Here is a 13930-nt window from a genome sequence, read left to right as displayed (position 1 = left end):
TTCAGTTGGAATATTCACAACAAAATAAAGAACAAATACTAAGAGAGAGAGAGATAAACTAAGGTAAATGTGAGTTCCAGAGGAAGAATATGGAAATTAATAATGGGAAATAAAGAAATGGCAGAGACTTTGAACAAATATTTTGTCTTTGTTTTCACAGTAGAGACTCTAAAACTATCCCAACAATAATAGAAAATATGGGGACAAAACAGAAGGTGGAACATAAATCAATCACTATCACTAGGGAACAAAGGCAAACTGATGGGATTGGTCAGCCTTTAGTCCTCTGGACTTGAAGTCATACAGCGTCCTCAGGCTATTTCCTTGCATTCACAATTAAACGTGGAAATTCTCCAGAGGCTTCATGAACTGCCATCTTACCATGTGGCTATCCAATCAAAGTCCAGCATGAAGTTGCTGCCCTTGCCTCGTTAATCGAGCTAAACACATTCGGCCTGACAATTCCAGTCTGAACAATTTCTAACATTATGTTTACTCTAAATTACTGTCAAACAACTCTGGCCCTGAAAATTAACTTTTACATATTTTTTGCAATTCTCTACCCCCAGGCAGCTGCAGAGGGTGATTCATTGAATATATTTAAAAACAAGGTAGACAGATTGTTGATCTATAGGGCAGTCAGAAGTTATGGGGAACCAGTTCATACTGGTCACATCTGCTGAACAGAAGGAGCAGTTCTTGGAAAAATATATTTGTAGTTAAGTGGCTATTATGTTGTGAAAATCAACAATGAAGCTGGAGTTATTTCAGTCCTAGAACAAACTTAGATGATATACTGTTCGTGATCTGTGTTGGTCACAAAGTCAAATTCAATAATTTTGCAACAGTGGTGTATGATCTTGTGCTGCAGGTTTATGAACAGTTCTGATATGTTCATAAACAGAATGACTATATCAATTACCATTATTGCTGGGTGATATTACATCTAATTTTTCCACTATTCGGTTAGCTGATTCCAATATGAATACAATTTGCAAACATGCTGGTCCTGGTGCATTTCTGGAAGAGCAATTTAAACAATTCAAATATAATCATCTTCATTGGACTGAGTTCATGTATCTGCTGATGATGAAAGTCCTAATAACAGATACTGTGCAACCCAAATCCAGAGATAAAAGAGAATTGATGTACCAGCATGTGGTTTTATTTTGGACTGACATAACAAGGAATGCAATTCTGACAGGCAGTCAAATAAAGTCTATGAAATATCCAGTAGGATATATAAAGTTCAAACCATCCCTTTAAGTAGTTGTACAGGTTAACACAAAGTAATATAGCAACCCCTGAGTATATTGACAGGCCGACTAGAGGGAATGCCATATTAGATCTAGTTTTAGGTAATGAACTGGGTCAGGTGACGGATCTGTTGGTGGGTGAGCATTTGGGGGACAGTGACCACTGCTCCATAACATTTAGAATTGTCATGGACAGGGATTGGAGCAAAGAGGACAGGAAGATATTTAATTGGGGAAAGGCGAATTATGATACTATAAGGCGAGAACTTGAGAGTGTAAATTGGAATGACATTTTTGAAGGGAAATGTACTATAGAGACGTGGTCGATGTTCGGGGATCTCTTGCAGGATGTTAGGGATAAATTTGTCCCAGTGAGGCAGAGAAGGAACCATGGGTGACAAGAGAGGTGGAAAAACTAGTTAGGAAGAAGAAGGCAGCATACATAAGGTGTAAGCAGCAAGGATCAGACAGGGCTCATGAGGAATATAGAGCAGCAAGGAGGGAACTTAAGAAGGGGCTGAGGAGAGCAAGAAGGGGACATGAAAAGGCTTTGGCGAGTAGGGTTAAGGAGAATCCCAAGGCTTTTTACTAGTACATGAAGAGCAGAAGGATGGCTAGAGTAAAGGTAGGTCTGATTAAAGACAAAGGTGGGAAGCTGTGCCTGGAAGCTGTGGAAGTGGGTGAGGTTCTCAATGAATACTTCTCTTCAGTATTCACCAAGGAGAGGGGTCTTGATGATGCTGAGAACAGCGTAGGTGAGGGTAATGCTCTAGAGTATGTAGACATCAAGAGGGAGGATGTGTTGGAGCTGTTAGAAAATATTAGGACAGATAAGTCCCCGGGGCCTGACGGAATATTCCCCAGGCTGCTCCGCGAGGCGAGGGAGAAGATTGCTGAACCATTGGCTGGGATCTTTGAGTCCTCGTTGTCCACGGGGATGGTACCGGAGGATTGGAGGGTGGTGGATGTTGTTCGTTATTCAAAAAAGATAGTAGGGATAGTCCAGGGAATTACAGACCAGGGAGCCTTACGTCTGTGGTGGGTAAGCTGCTAGAAAGGATTCTAAGAGATAGGATCTATGATCATTTAGAGAATCATGGACTGATTAGGGACAGCCAGCATGTATTTGTGAAGGGAAGATCTTGCCTCACTAGCCTGATAGGGTTCTTTGAGGAGGTGACCAGGAAGATTGATGAGGGTAGTGTAGTAGATGTGGTCTACATGGATTTTAGTAAGGTGTTTGACAATGTTCCACATGGTAGGCTTCTTCAAAAGGTCAGAGGCCAAGGGATCCAGGGAGGCTTGGTCATGTGGATTCAGAATTGGCTTGCCTGTAGAAAGCAGAGGGTTGTGGTGGAGGGAGTGCATTTGGATTGGAGGGCTGTGACTAGTGGTGTCCCACAGGGATCGGTTCTGGGACCTCTACTTTTTGTGATCATTATTAATGACTTGGATGAGGGGGTGGAAGGGTGGGTTAGCAAGTTTGCGGATGACACAAAGATTGGTGGTGTTGTGGATAGTGTGCAGGGCTGTCAAAGCTTACAGAGGGATATTGATAGGATGCAGAGCTAGGCTGATGGAGTTCAATCCGGAGAATTGTGAGGTGGTACACTTTGGAAGGACAAACTCCAAGGCGGAGTACAATGTAAATGGCAGGATCCTGGGCAGTGTAGAGAAGCAGAGGGATTTGGGGGTTCATATCCACAGATCACTGAAAGTTGCCACACAGGTGGATAGGGTGGTTAAGAAAGCTTATGGGATGTTAGCTTTCATAAGTCTTGGGATCGAGTTTAAGAGCCACGAAGTAATGATGCAGCTTTACAAAACTCTGGTTAGACCACACTTAGAGTACTGTGTCCAGTTCTGGTCACCTCATTATAGGAAGGATGTGGAGGTGTTGGAAAGGGTGCAGAGGAGATTTACCAGGATGCTGCCTGGATTAGAGTATGGATTATGAGGACAGACTAAAGGAGCTAGGGCTGTTCTCATTGGAGAGAAGGAGGATGAGGGGAGACATGATAAAGGTATACAAAATATTAAGAGGAATAGATAGAGTGGACAGCCAGCGCCTCTTTGCCAGGGCACCAGTGCTCAATACAAGAGGCCATGGCTTTAAGGTAATGGGTGGGAAGTTCAAGGGAGACATCAGAGGGAGGTTTTTCACCCAGAGAGTGGTTGGTGCATGGAATGCGCTGCCAGGGGTGGTGGTGGAGGCTGATATGTTGGTCAAGTTCAAGAGATTGTTAGATAAGCATATGGAGGAATTTAAGTTAGAGGGATATGTGGGAGGAAGGGGTTAGATAGTCTTAGGAGTGGTTTGAAGGGCAGCACAACATGGTGGGCCGAAGGGCCTGTATTGTGCTGTATTGTTCTATGGAATATTAAGCAATTACATTTCCATACATGTGTACAATATACTGTATCTCTATAGCTATCCTGTAATCTGGAGATTGAAATTCTAGCCAAATAAATAAGATCTTGCATGCTTAGAATCAATGCTACAGCAATGGGATATTATATAAATGTGGCATTAATGTATTGTGCTGTTAAATGCTGCTGTGCAAATGCCAAAGTGAATTCTCAGATCAGCATAACACAGTTTAAACCTTTTATCATTCTTCAAAAGGGAAAGGCTCAATTGAAAATGCTTTATCATTTGTTGGAAAAACATACGATGACATTGGGAATCTTCATTTTGATCAGGTAAATTAGACTAATTAAATGTAATTAATTTTAATAATGAGATTAAAACATTTGTATTTAACTTTGCTTTTTGTAAAATTAATGGCTTCAGAAATATTTAATGGCTCCATGAGAAGTACCTGGTTTGTTTCTTGTTTATCTTGTAGCCAAAAAAGGATGCTCACAGCCTGATCGAGATCAGTAAAGAGTACAAAGGGCTGCTGACTTGTTTCCCTGATATTATAAACGTCCTCAAGGTTAGTTAATGACTAAGCTTGTTTTAAATTACAAAACTCGTACATTTACTGAGGATGTCTATGATTGTTGGTAATTTATACTGTTATTAAAATATAATTACAGCTCAGTTTCCAGCAGGGATCACTAGACAACCATCAGCCAGATATTTCCTAGCCCAATTGTGGTATAGCAAAATCTATGTGAGTAAACAGTTGTCCCGGTGAATCTATTTCTCTTGAAAGCTAAGAGAGTTAACTTGTGCATTGCCATCCATCTTATTCAAGTTTGTCATCAATAGTTGGCTTGAGAGCATTGTAAAGAGCAGATTGAGATTTTCTACACTAGGCATTTTGAAAGGGAATTTTCATAGGGGATTTAGTGCAACTTACTCACATCAGAAACAATGAGTTAGCCAATGAAATATAGTGGGAAACGATCCAAATGTAGAAACATGGCTTTGTACAACTCATTGTGCAATCGCAGAACATACTGGTATAATGGGAACTACTTAGGAACGTGTGGAGTCCTTTAGTCCAGATACAATCTTTTAGGACCATTATAAGAAGATAAAAAGTGCATTTCTTCAAGGATACCAATTTTACACTGAGCCTTGATCTGTTATTCATGATGTGCTCTTCTCCTGGTACACAGGTACTTGTCACACTTCATTTCCCAAAACTTAATCAAGTTGCTTCTTTTTGGTTGGGCTATAAATAAATGAATGTTGATGAACTTTTCAACACAACAAGAAGAGCCCTCATTTAATCTAAATAAAGATAATCATACAGGAAGAATGGGAGCTTGTAAAGAAAATTTGGATGTTTGATTTTCCAAAGAATGTTAATTTGAGAAGCCTAAGGTAGGCAGATCTCTCAACCTTCACCCTTCACTTACATGTGGTTGGTGCAATAGGAAGAAGATTATAACAGACTGTCTTTGGAGCAGGGTTTCAATAGAGGGCCACCTTGCCCCAATTTCCTTCTTTATGTCAGGTTCTCTTTTGTTTATTCAGTTTTTTGGGATTTGGGCATCACTTCCAAGGCCACAATTTACTTCCCATCCTTAAGTGGCCTTGAGAAAGTGGTGATAAGCCAACACCTTAACCCATAGTGGCCCTTCTTGTGAAGGAGCTCCCACATTCCTATTGCGTAGGAAATTCCAGGAGTTAGACCCACCAACAACAAAGGTATGTCAATATATTCCTAAGTAAGGATGGAATGCTACTGGTAGAAGAATCAGCATTTGCTGTCATTATGCTTCTTAATGCTATTGGTTATGGTTGGGGAGGGGTTGTCAAGAGTTGCATAAGTTAGTAAAGGGAGAGCATTTTATAGATGGCACATTCTGTATCCACAGTGCAAAGGTGTTGGAGGCAATGAATATTTAAGTTAATGGATGAAATGCTAATCAAGCAAGTTGTTTTATCCTGGACGGATTTGAGTGCTGTTGAAGCTGCAGTTATTCAGGCAAATGGACAGTACCCAATCATGCTCCTGACTTGCTGGTGGAAAGGCTTTGGGTTATCAGGAGGTGAATCACATGTCACAGGATACTCAGTTTCTGACCTGCTCTTGCAGTCACAATATTTGGCAATGGTAATGCCTTTGAGCTTCAAGGGTAGGTGGTTAGACTCTCTCCTGTTATAGAGTCATAGAGATTTACAACACTGAAACAGGCCCTTCAGCCCACTACATCCATACTGACCTTTCTGCCCATTTACACTAATCCCATATGCCTGCACTAGGTCCGTATCTTCCTATGGGTTACCTATTTAAATGTCTACCTAACTGTCTCCTAAACATGGTGATTCTATCTGACTCCCCCACCTCCTCTGGCCACACATTCCAGATATCAACCACGCTCTGTGGAAACAAGAAGTTGGAAATGGTTATTGCCTAGCACTTAGCTTTGTAGCCCAGAAGTTATTTGCCACTTATCAGCCCATGCCTGAAAGTTACCTAGGTTTTGTTATGTGCAGATATGATCTGCTTCATTTTATGAGGAGTTGTGAATGGAATTGAACATTGTGTAATCATCAGCAAATATACCCACTTCTGACCTTGTGAGGGAAGGAAGATCAACGATAGGCAACTAGAGATGATTGGACCTATGGCTCCAACAGTGATGTGCCAGGATGGGATGATTAACCTCCAACTATCACAACAATCTTCCTTTGTGTGAACTATGATTCCAACCATAGGAGTGTTTTCCCCTTCCTGCCATTTATTACAGTTTTACCCAGGTACCTTGATACCACATTCCGTCAGTTGCTACTGTGACGCCCAGGGGAGCCATTCTCAGCTCACATCTGGAATCCTTTGATCCAGTTTGGATCAAGGTCGTGATGAAGTCTGGAGCTGAGTGGTTCTGGCGGAGCCCAAACTGGCCATCTGCAAGGAGATTATTGGTGACTAAGTGCATCTTGACAGTACTGTTGATTACAGAGCCCCACGCCTTATTGGCAGCTGTGAGTAGACTGGGTGATAATTAGCCAGATTCAATTTGCTCTGTTTTTTGTGGACAAGAGAATTTTCCACATTGTTGGGTAGATATCAGTGTTTTATTTGTACTGGATAGCCTGCCTCAAAGCACAACAAGATCTGGGATGCAGGTCTTCCATACTGTAGCTGGGAGTGATCTGCTCCCATAACCCTGGCTGTAGCCAGTGCTCTCAGCCCTTTCTTCATATCAAGAGGAGTGAATTAAATTGGTTGAAAACTGCTTCTCTGACTGTAGGGACTTCTGGAGAAAGCTGAGGTGGATTATCCACTCAGCACTTCTGGCAGAGCATGGCTGAAGATGGATCAGTATTGTCTTTGGCACTTACATACTGGGCCCTGCCATTGTTGAGGATGGGAATGTTGGGTTTACCTGCAAAATCAAAGCCAAAGTGTTAAAGTTAAGGATTACTTTATGAATCATGTCCTGATTTGAATGAAACAGCTTCAAGGCAGAATACTCAAGAAAATAGGTTTTGAAAAAACAAATTGAAATTTATTTTCAAAACTAGTTTTGCTTTGCATTAAAAGCTAGTTCTGCTTTTTTGATAGCTTATTTTTAATAACCTTACTTTCAGAAGAAATTTTTCAGTTACATCCACTTTCACTCTTTAAATAGTGAGATATTCTTTATAAATAAATTTGTTAGTGATATCACAGTGTAAATCTATTAGTCCCATGAGATTTTCCAAATATTTCTTGCTGAATTGATGGGATCTTACTCCTTAACTCTCATACTTTGAGTTCTGTAGAATAAATAAGTAGGACAAATAAGTCATTTGCATCAGCTCACCGAACACATTTTAAAATGACTGCATTACACAGGTCCAACTTGGATAACATTATCCATATTGCTTTCATGAAAGTTAAGTAAGTATATTAATTCATAAATGAGTAATAGTGCATTAAAACTTGAAAGTATTGTAAAGGTAACTCCTTCAGCACAAAAATTGAAAAAGGAAAACATGCACAATATGTCAATATCTTTCTTAACACAAAGTTTTACATATACCTCATTACTACATTGCATCATAACACGTTCAGGCCACAATAATAAGGTTTGGCCATAAATAAAAAATAGCACTATATTTGCACAGGTGATTCCTGATCTGATCTTTATTGTGGACGCTTCCAAAGGAATCATAAATGTAGCAGCCTTGAATACAGAAATAATGTGAGCTATTAAGTAAAAACATATTGTCAAAAAGATTCCTTTTTCTTCAGAGTGCCACAACAAGAACAGCAAAATCAAAGAAAATGTTAGTTTCACACCATATATGGATTTTGGTGTAACAATAATGAATCCCTGTTGCCAAATTCGATATCTGGTGTGATGATGATCCATCCAATACAATAAAGAAGCCAAACATATGCATACTGTCGAGGCCACTTTAAAGTGAAAGTCAGTCAGCCAAGTTAGAGGAGGTTTAAAATGATACTGGCCAGGTTGCAATAACATTCCCATCTCAATAACACTGATAACTTGGACAAGAGCCTCTGTAGTGAATGCGACAGCAAGACTGAAAATGCACACTTCTGTGATATGTGACAGATGATGACACTGGTCCTTACTGGCGCCATTCTCCAGGAAGAGTATAATGCTGCTCATTGTGGTGCAGAGTACACCACAGAAAAGACAGAGGACTGTCCATTCAAAGTCAGCTGCAACTTTCAGAGTGATGAGAAAAAAACAGGATAAGCTCAGCAGTAGTTCCAAGCAGCGCAGAACGAGGATCTTCTTCCCATCAGTATCCATATGTGAAGCTGAATGGTTAAAAACGAGGCAGGCTTTAAAATAAAAGCAAGGCAGCTTGAAGCTCATTCAGATGTGCTTCTCTCTAATGCTCACTGAATCCAAAGCGAAATCCTCCTGCCCCCACACAACTGGAATTTTTCCTCCTACTGCTGGTGCAAACTCTTCATAATCTGAATAAGTACAAACCAGGCACCAAATGATGCTGCTTTTTATTGGCTTGTTTGATAATGCCCTTTCATTCAAGAAAGCTGCATGCAGATATCACAGTAAGAAAAATGGGGTAATTGTATTAACAATCACTTTCATATCAGCTCAACTGGATTCACCCTTAAATAACAAGTAAGCCACTTCCAAACCTACATGACTATAGGTTATAAATGCATTATCATTTTGAAAAAAATATATTATTTGCTTTAAAATTCAAGAGTTTTTGACAACATTTTGAATTCTTTTCCTATATTGTAGAATTTCATTCCAGTAAGTGTGGCTGTATGTTTTTGCTGAAATACTAAGAAGGATGAGCTTCCCATGTTTTGTGTATACCTCATTACTGCATTGTTTCAAAAAATACTTGGGTTGTAGCAATCAGGTTTGAACAGGAGCAAAAGTCAGTGCCAATGGGGGCAAGTGGAGTAGTAAAGTTCCAGGTGCTTCTGTTATGGGACTCATTTGCATCAAAATGCCAATTGCCAATCAAACTACTGCCAGAGTTGCAATAACTCTTGGATGACTGAAAGGGAAATCAACTGAGAAGCGAACTTAACATAGTTGGGAGACAGTGGGAGGTGGAAAGAGGCAGCAGTGGGGGTGCAGCGCAGAGAGAAGCATGTTGCATGGTAGCTTTGGATGGCAGCCTCTCAGAACCAGATTCGGGTAATTATTTAAAACAAAAATTCCCATGTTAATTACAACCTTACATGTCATCTGTACAGGGTTAGGTTGCATGAACATCTGCTTTGTCTAACTTTAGCTAATGCTGGCACTGAGTGACTTACATTTAGGACATTGAGCAAGCATCTAGTCCATCATGCCCATAGGTTTTAGGCCTATCACTTATTTTGGGGGTGTACATTTTTCTGTGGGGTCTTTACCAGTATGGTGCTGTTCTAGGTCTTATGTGCACTTCATACCTCTTTAGGATTTCATTAGGTGCCAAGAAACATCCAAGTTTCTGGGGCACCACGTTGCCAGTTTTATGCCAAAACTTGAATGTCTTTAATTTGCTTTAAATTTCACCATGAATTATCAGCTTAGTTGCTCTGTCAGCTCTAAAGATGGAAAAATTCTTGCATTTATTTGCCAACATTCACAAGCTCAATTTGTCCAAAGGAAATTTGCAACCAATGCCTTTTGAATTGTAGTTACTATTATAATAAAGAAAAAATATTGCCAATTTGGTTGTAGTTTCATTTTAAAAAATCTTATTTATTCCTTGAAGTGAAAGGCAATAATGAGGCTAATATATTTTGCCATGCAAAATCTGTTTATTGCGTGAGCTGGATTGTCCTGCATGGCAATTTTACTATCAGAGGAAGGATAGCCAGAGCTTGCATCCCCCACCCTGATTCTGGTATGATTCTAATACAATTTTCCTCATTGAGCATTACTCTAGTATGTTTGGTGAGCTCCTGGGAAGGTGTCCATTGCAGTGTGAGAGCATAGACAGCATTATTTAACAAGGAGAGCCCTTAAATCTCAGATTAGACCAACACCTACAATCAAGTATGAGGAAAGATAGTGGTTCCCACTATTACAGTCTATGCCTCCAAGTGGGGCCCATTGCAGTTACGTCAGCATCCACTATTCTTTTGCATAATCTTTAAGAATTACTATTACCTAACTTTCAGGTACATAGTTATCAGTAGGGTTTTGGTATATCTGTATAAGTTTTTGTCTTTAGGTAGAGAAACTTTTAAACCAACATGCTCAATAGAAATTTTGCTGTATTTTGTAGATCTTTAACTGGAAAAAAATGCGATTGTTTATCTTTTCAGGGAGCTCTGGAAAAGGCTCATGAATATGAAAAGCTTGCTCACACCAACAAAGTCACATTGAAAGAAAAAGAAGCTATTGTTTTCAGAGCTGGAATTGTGTCTTCAGCTATTGAAGGTCTGTTTTCTTTCAGATCTAAGCTTTCCTGATCTTTACTACTTAAGAGCCATTTCTAGTTTCTTAGCTTGGCAAGAACATACACACTGGTAGAGGTGGGGGCCATAAGGTGGTTAAAACCATAAGGTGGGAAGTTTGTGCCATATTTCCATTCCCCACCAGGATGGGGCAGGGTTTCTTTTATGTTCACCTGAAAGGGGAGATAGGGTTAACGTCTCTTCCAGATGACAGCACCTCTTCTGGATTGTCTGCCCAGATTTTTGAGTTCATGTTTCAAAAGTGGGCTTTGAACCCCAGTGTTCTGATTCTCTGATTCAGAGACAGGAATATTCCAAGGTGGGCACACCATTTTAACCAGGTATAATACATGAAAACAAGTGACAACAGAGAGCCAGGCAAGGATCAGATGTCTTTGACATTTAAAAACACTTAGGGGCTTTGAAGAAAGATAAAAATAAGATTTTAAAATTAAATTAAAAGAACTAAAGTGCTGAAAAACATGCACACACACTAAAACAATTAAATAAATTTAAATTAAACTAATTAAGTTAAATTTAAATGTAATAAACCTGTTGTAGTATTACCTAGACAGATTTCCCAGTTTAAGCGCTGAGGAGACCATGGAAAAGAACAGGTCTCTACAGGCCAATACTTAACTGAAGTAGAAATAAAAACAGAAATTGCTCGAAACACTCAGTAGGTCATGCAGCCTCTGTGGAAAGAGAAACAGTGTAATTATTTCAGGCCGATGACCTGAAAAGGTTCTGATGAGTGTTTCCAGAATTTTCTGTTTTTATTTTAGATTTTCGGCATCTGCTTTCTAGGATTTTGAGTGAAGTGGAAGGCTGGATTTCAGCCTGCACCTGGCATTACTGAGCTCTTGCCCAATTAGGTGCTTCAAAGCTGACAAATCCGAAGAGCTCCTGGCATTTCAGTGGATGATCTGCCCCGGTAATCTTTGATGTCTCCATTTGCATTCCTTCCGTTCTCCATACATTTTTTGTACCCTTCCTGTGGGAAGATCTGAGAGCTCTCTCTGTTCCTGGATCAACCTGATATGCATTCTCATGAAATTATGATTGGCCCAGCAAGTGTCTGATGGAATTTGTATTGCCATGAGTAATACAAGGAGAAGTAATGGATGGGCCAAACATATACAGATAAAATTTTAAAATGAACGTGCCCCAGATTGATGAACATCACTGCTCATATAGTTCAGATCATTCACACTATCCATGACAGGAATCTCCCCAAGCAATGCACTAATGAAGTTGATATCCATCACTGTTGAAGCACAAATGAGAGAGAAAAGAGCAATTATTCAACTTATTCTACAAGTTAATATAGCGATCAATAATTTCTTTTACATTAGCCTCACTCTGTGTGGCTTCATTTCTTTCGGAATACTGTTCCATTAGAAAGAAGAGATTGTCTCTATAAGCACTTGCATTTTCTAAGCACTGACAACTAACAGATGCACACTTATAAATAAGAAATATTTACTAAATAGCTACATTTGTGAATTTTCATTCCAATGACTGTGCATTTGTTCATTTTTGTGATTGCAGCTGAAATCAATCATTTTAACTATGAACTTACCAGTGACTACAAAGTAACAGTTCAACATTTTCTCTATGAACAGGTTCAGATGTATAATAAGGTATGTGTTTTACCATCCATATGGCTACATTATAATTCTCATGAATTATTGATTATTAGTCTTTTTCTCTGTTTACGATATTCTCCCATCGTAAGCAAAAAGGTAACTACCCAGCAAAAAGAGCAGTCGATACACTGACGTTTTTATGTAACTCCAGTTATTAGAGCTGGTCTCAAACAATGCTGGAAATTGCAATGTGGTAGATTGTAATATTTTTGCAACAACAAAAATCTATTGCACTATTCAGTTACAATATGTGAAATAGTATAACTATGTGAAATATATATTGACTACAGAAAAACCTTCAAGTTTAACATGTTTGAATTCACACATATAATGGAGTATGAGTGACCTGTTTGAATTCATACATACAGTATATGGACTGTGAATTGGCTATGTTTGCACAGAAATTAGGCTGCATAGCACCATGTTTTTGACCTATCAATCCTATTGGAATGAAAGATAAATTATGGAAAAAAAAGTCAAAGACTTAAGTGTGGTTCACAAAGTCTGTGATTTTCATCCCATATTCACTGGAGCATGTCCTAGGCTGGCTCTCGGAATCCAACTTTGATAGCCCCCATTGTGTTATTTACTCAGTGTCTTTCCTTTACTCTGCCCTTGGTCCACAACAGTATTGCTGCCCTCCATCCCAAAACATTGATCACCTGACTATGTGTCGCCTCTCACTGATCGCATGATCTGAGCCCTGCCCCAAACCCAACAATCCTTCAACACCTCCCACCATCTATTGATCAAGCAACCAAACACATTAATCACCTGACCAGACATTTCCCTCTTGGTCTCCAATTTTTCACCCTTGAGTGGCAAAAACAGGCTTCAGCCATTTCTTTATCAATTGCTGTCAGGTGACTTTTGCTCTGGCCTGAATCACAAATCTCCCCTCTCCCCTGGGCTTCTCTTTCCCCAGACCCAGCTATAGCTCTGGACATACTTGATTTCCTTTGTGCTCACTGCATTTGTGCAAGTGTTAAATGATCAGCCTTTCCTCATGTAAGACACTTTACTAGCACCCGATGTTTTGATATGCCACACAGAAAGAGTCCCATTCTTCAGCTTTTTCCAATATTGCTGCAATTGGTTAGCAAGGAGTGGTAGAGAAAGAAATAAAATAAAAGGAGACAGGAAGAATTAATGCAAAATCACAGGAAGATAATTTTAAAAGCAAATTTTTATCTCTTGGCAAATGTAGCAGGAGGTTCACCAGTAACATAAGTTTCTAATTTAAAATCTTTTTTTCTTTTTCAGATAACAGATAAATTGAGGGAAGCATATGCACGTTTTGAATTCTAATTGTGAACCATTTAGACTCCACAGATATTGCAATTCATGTAACATCCTCAGATATTGTAACTTGATGTGTCAACATTCTTTAAAGCTTTCTTGATATTTTAAATCTAGTTCCATTTATGTATGTTATTTTAATACTGCATGTAATTATTGTACTATTAACACTAGCAGCAGTTTATTGTTCATTTATCTTTATTTTAGCACTGAATTCTTGTAGCATGAAAATAATGTATGAGATAAATAAATCTGTGTATTGTTAGGTTCTTTGCTGAAAGTGCAATGAAGCAGCCAGGCCATTGGCATACTGAGAGATGTGAAAATGTAACACTTCATTGCATTTGGGAACATTTCTGGAGAAAATGAGTGGGAGAAGTAGAAACAGAAATGCAGAACCTCAACCTGAAATGACATTTCTTTTGCT

General features: G+C 39.2%; 1 protein-coding gene across 1 annotated transcript in view; it reads left to right on the top strand.

The window, feature by feature from the left end:
- The window catches only part of LOC127569681 (sorting nexin-9-like), a 52844-nt gene extending 39265 nt beyond the window's left edge, over positions 1 to 13579 (top strand). Inside the window, exons 13-17 of the mRNA XM_052014482.1 lie at positions 3883 to 3959; positions 4106 to 4195; positions 10424 to 10538; positions 12107 to 12198; positions 13468 to 13579. Of these exons, the coding sequence (XP_051870442.1) occupies positions 3883 to 3959; positions 4106 to 4195; positions 10424 to 10538; positions 12107 to 12198; positions 13468 to 13512 (419 nt within the window). The 3' untranslated portion in view covers positions 13513 to 13579. The remainder of the gene's footprint in view (positions 1 to 3882; positions 3960 to 4105; positions 4196 to 10423; positions 10539 to 12106; positions 12199 to 13467) is intronic.
- The last annotated feature ends 351 nt before the right edge of the window (positions 13580 to 13930 follow it).

This window comes from Pristis pectinata, chromosome 4 (genome assembly GCF_009764475.1).
Source record: "Pristis pectinata isolate sPriPec2 chromosome 4, sPriPec2.1.pri, whole genome shotgun sequence".
Classification (NCBI taxonomy): Eukaryota; Metazoa; Chordata; class Chondrichthyes; order Rhinopristiformes; family Pristidae; genus Pristis; species Pristis pectinata.
Note: the sequence above shows the minus strand (reverse complement) of the source record. Positions and strands in the feature narration are given on the sequence as shown.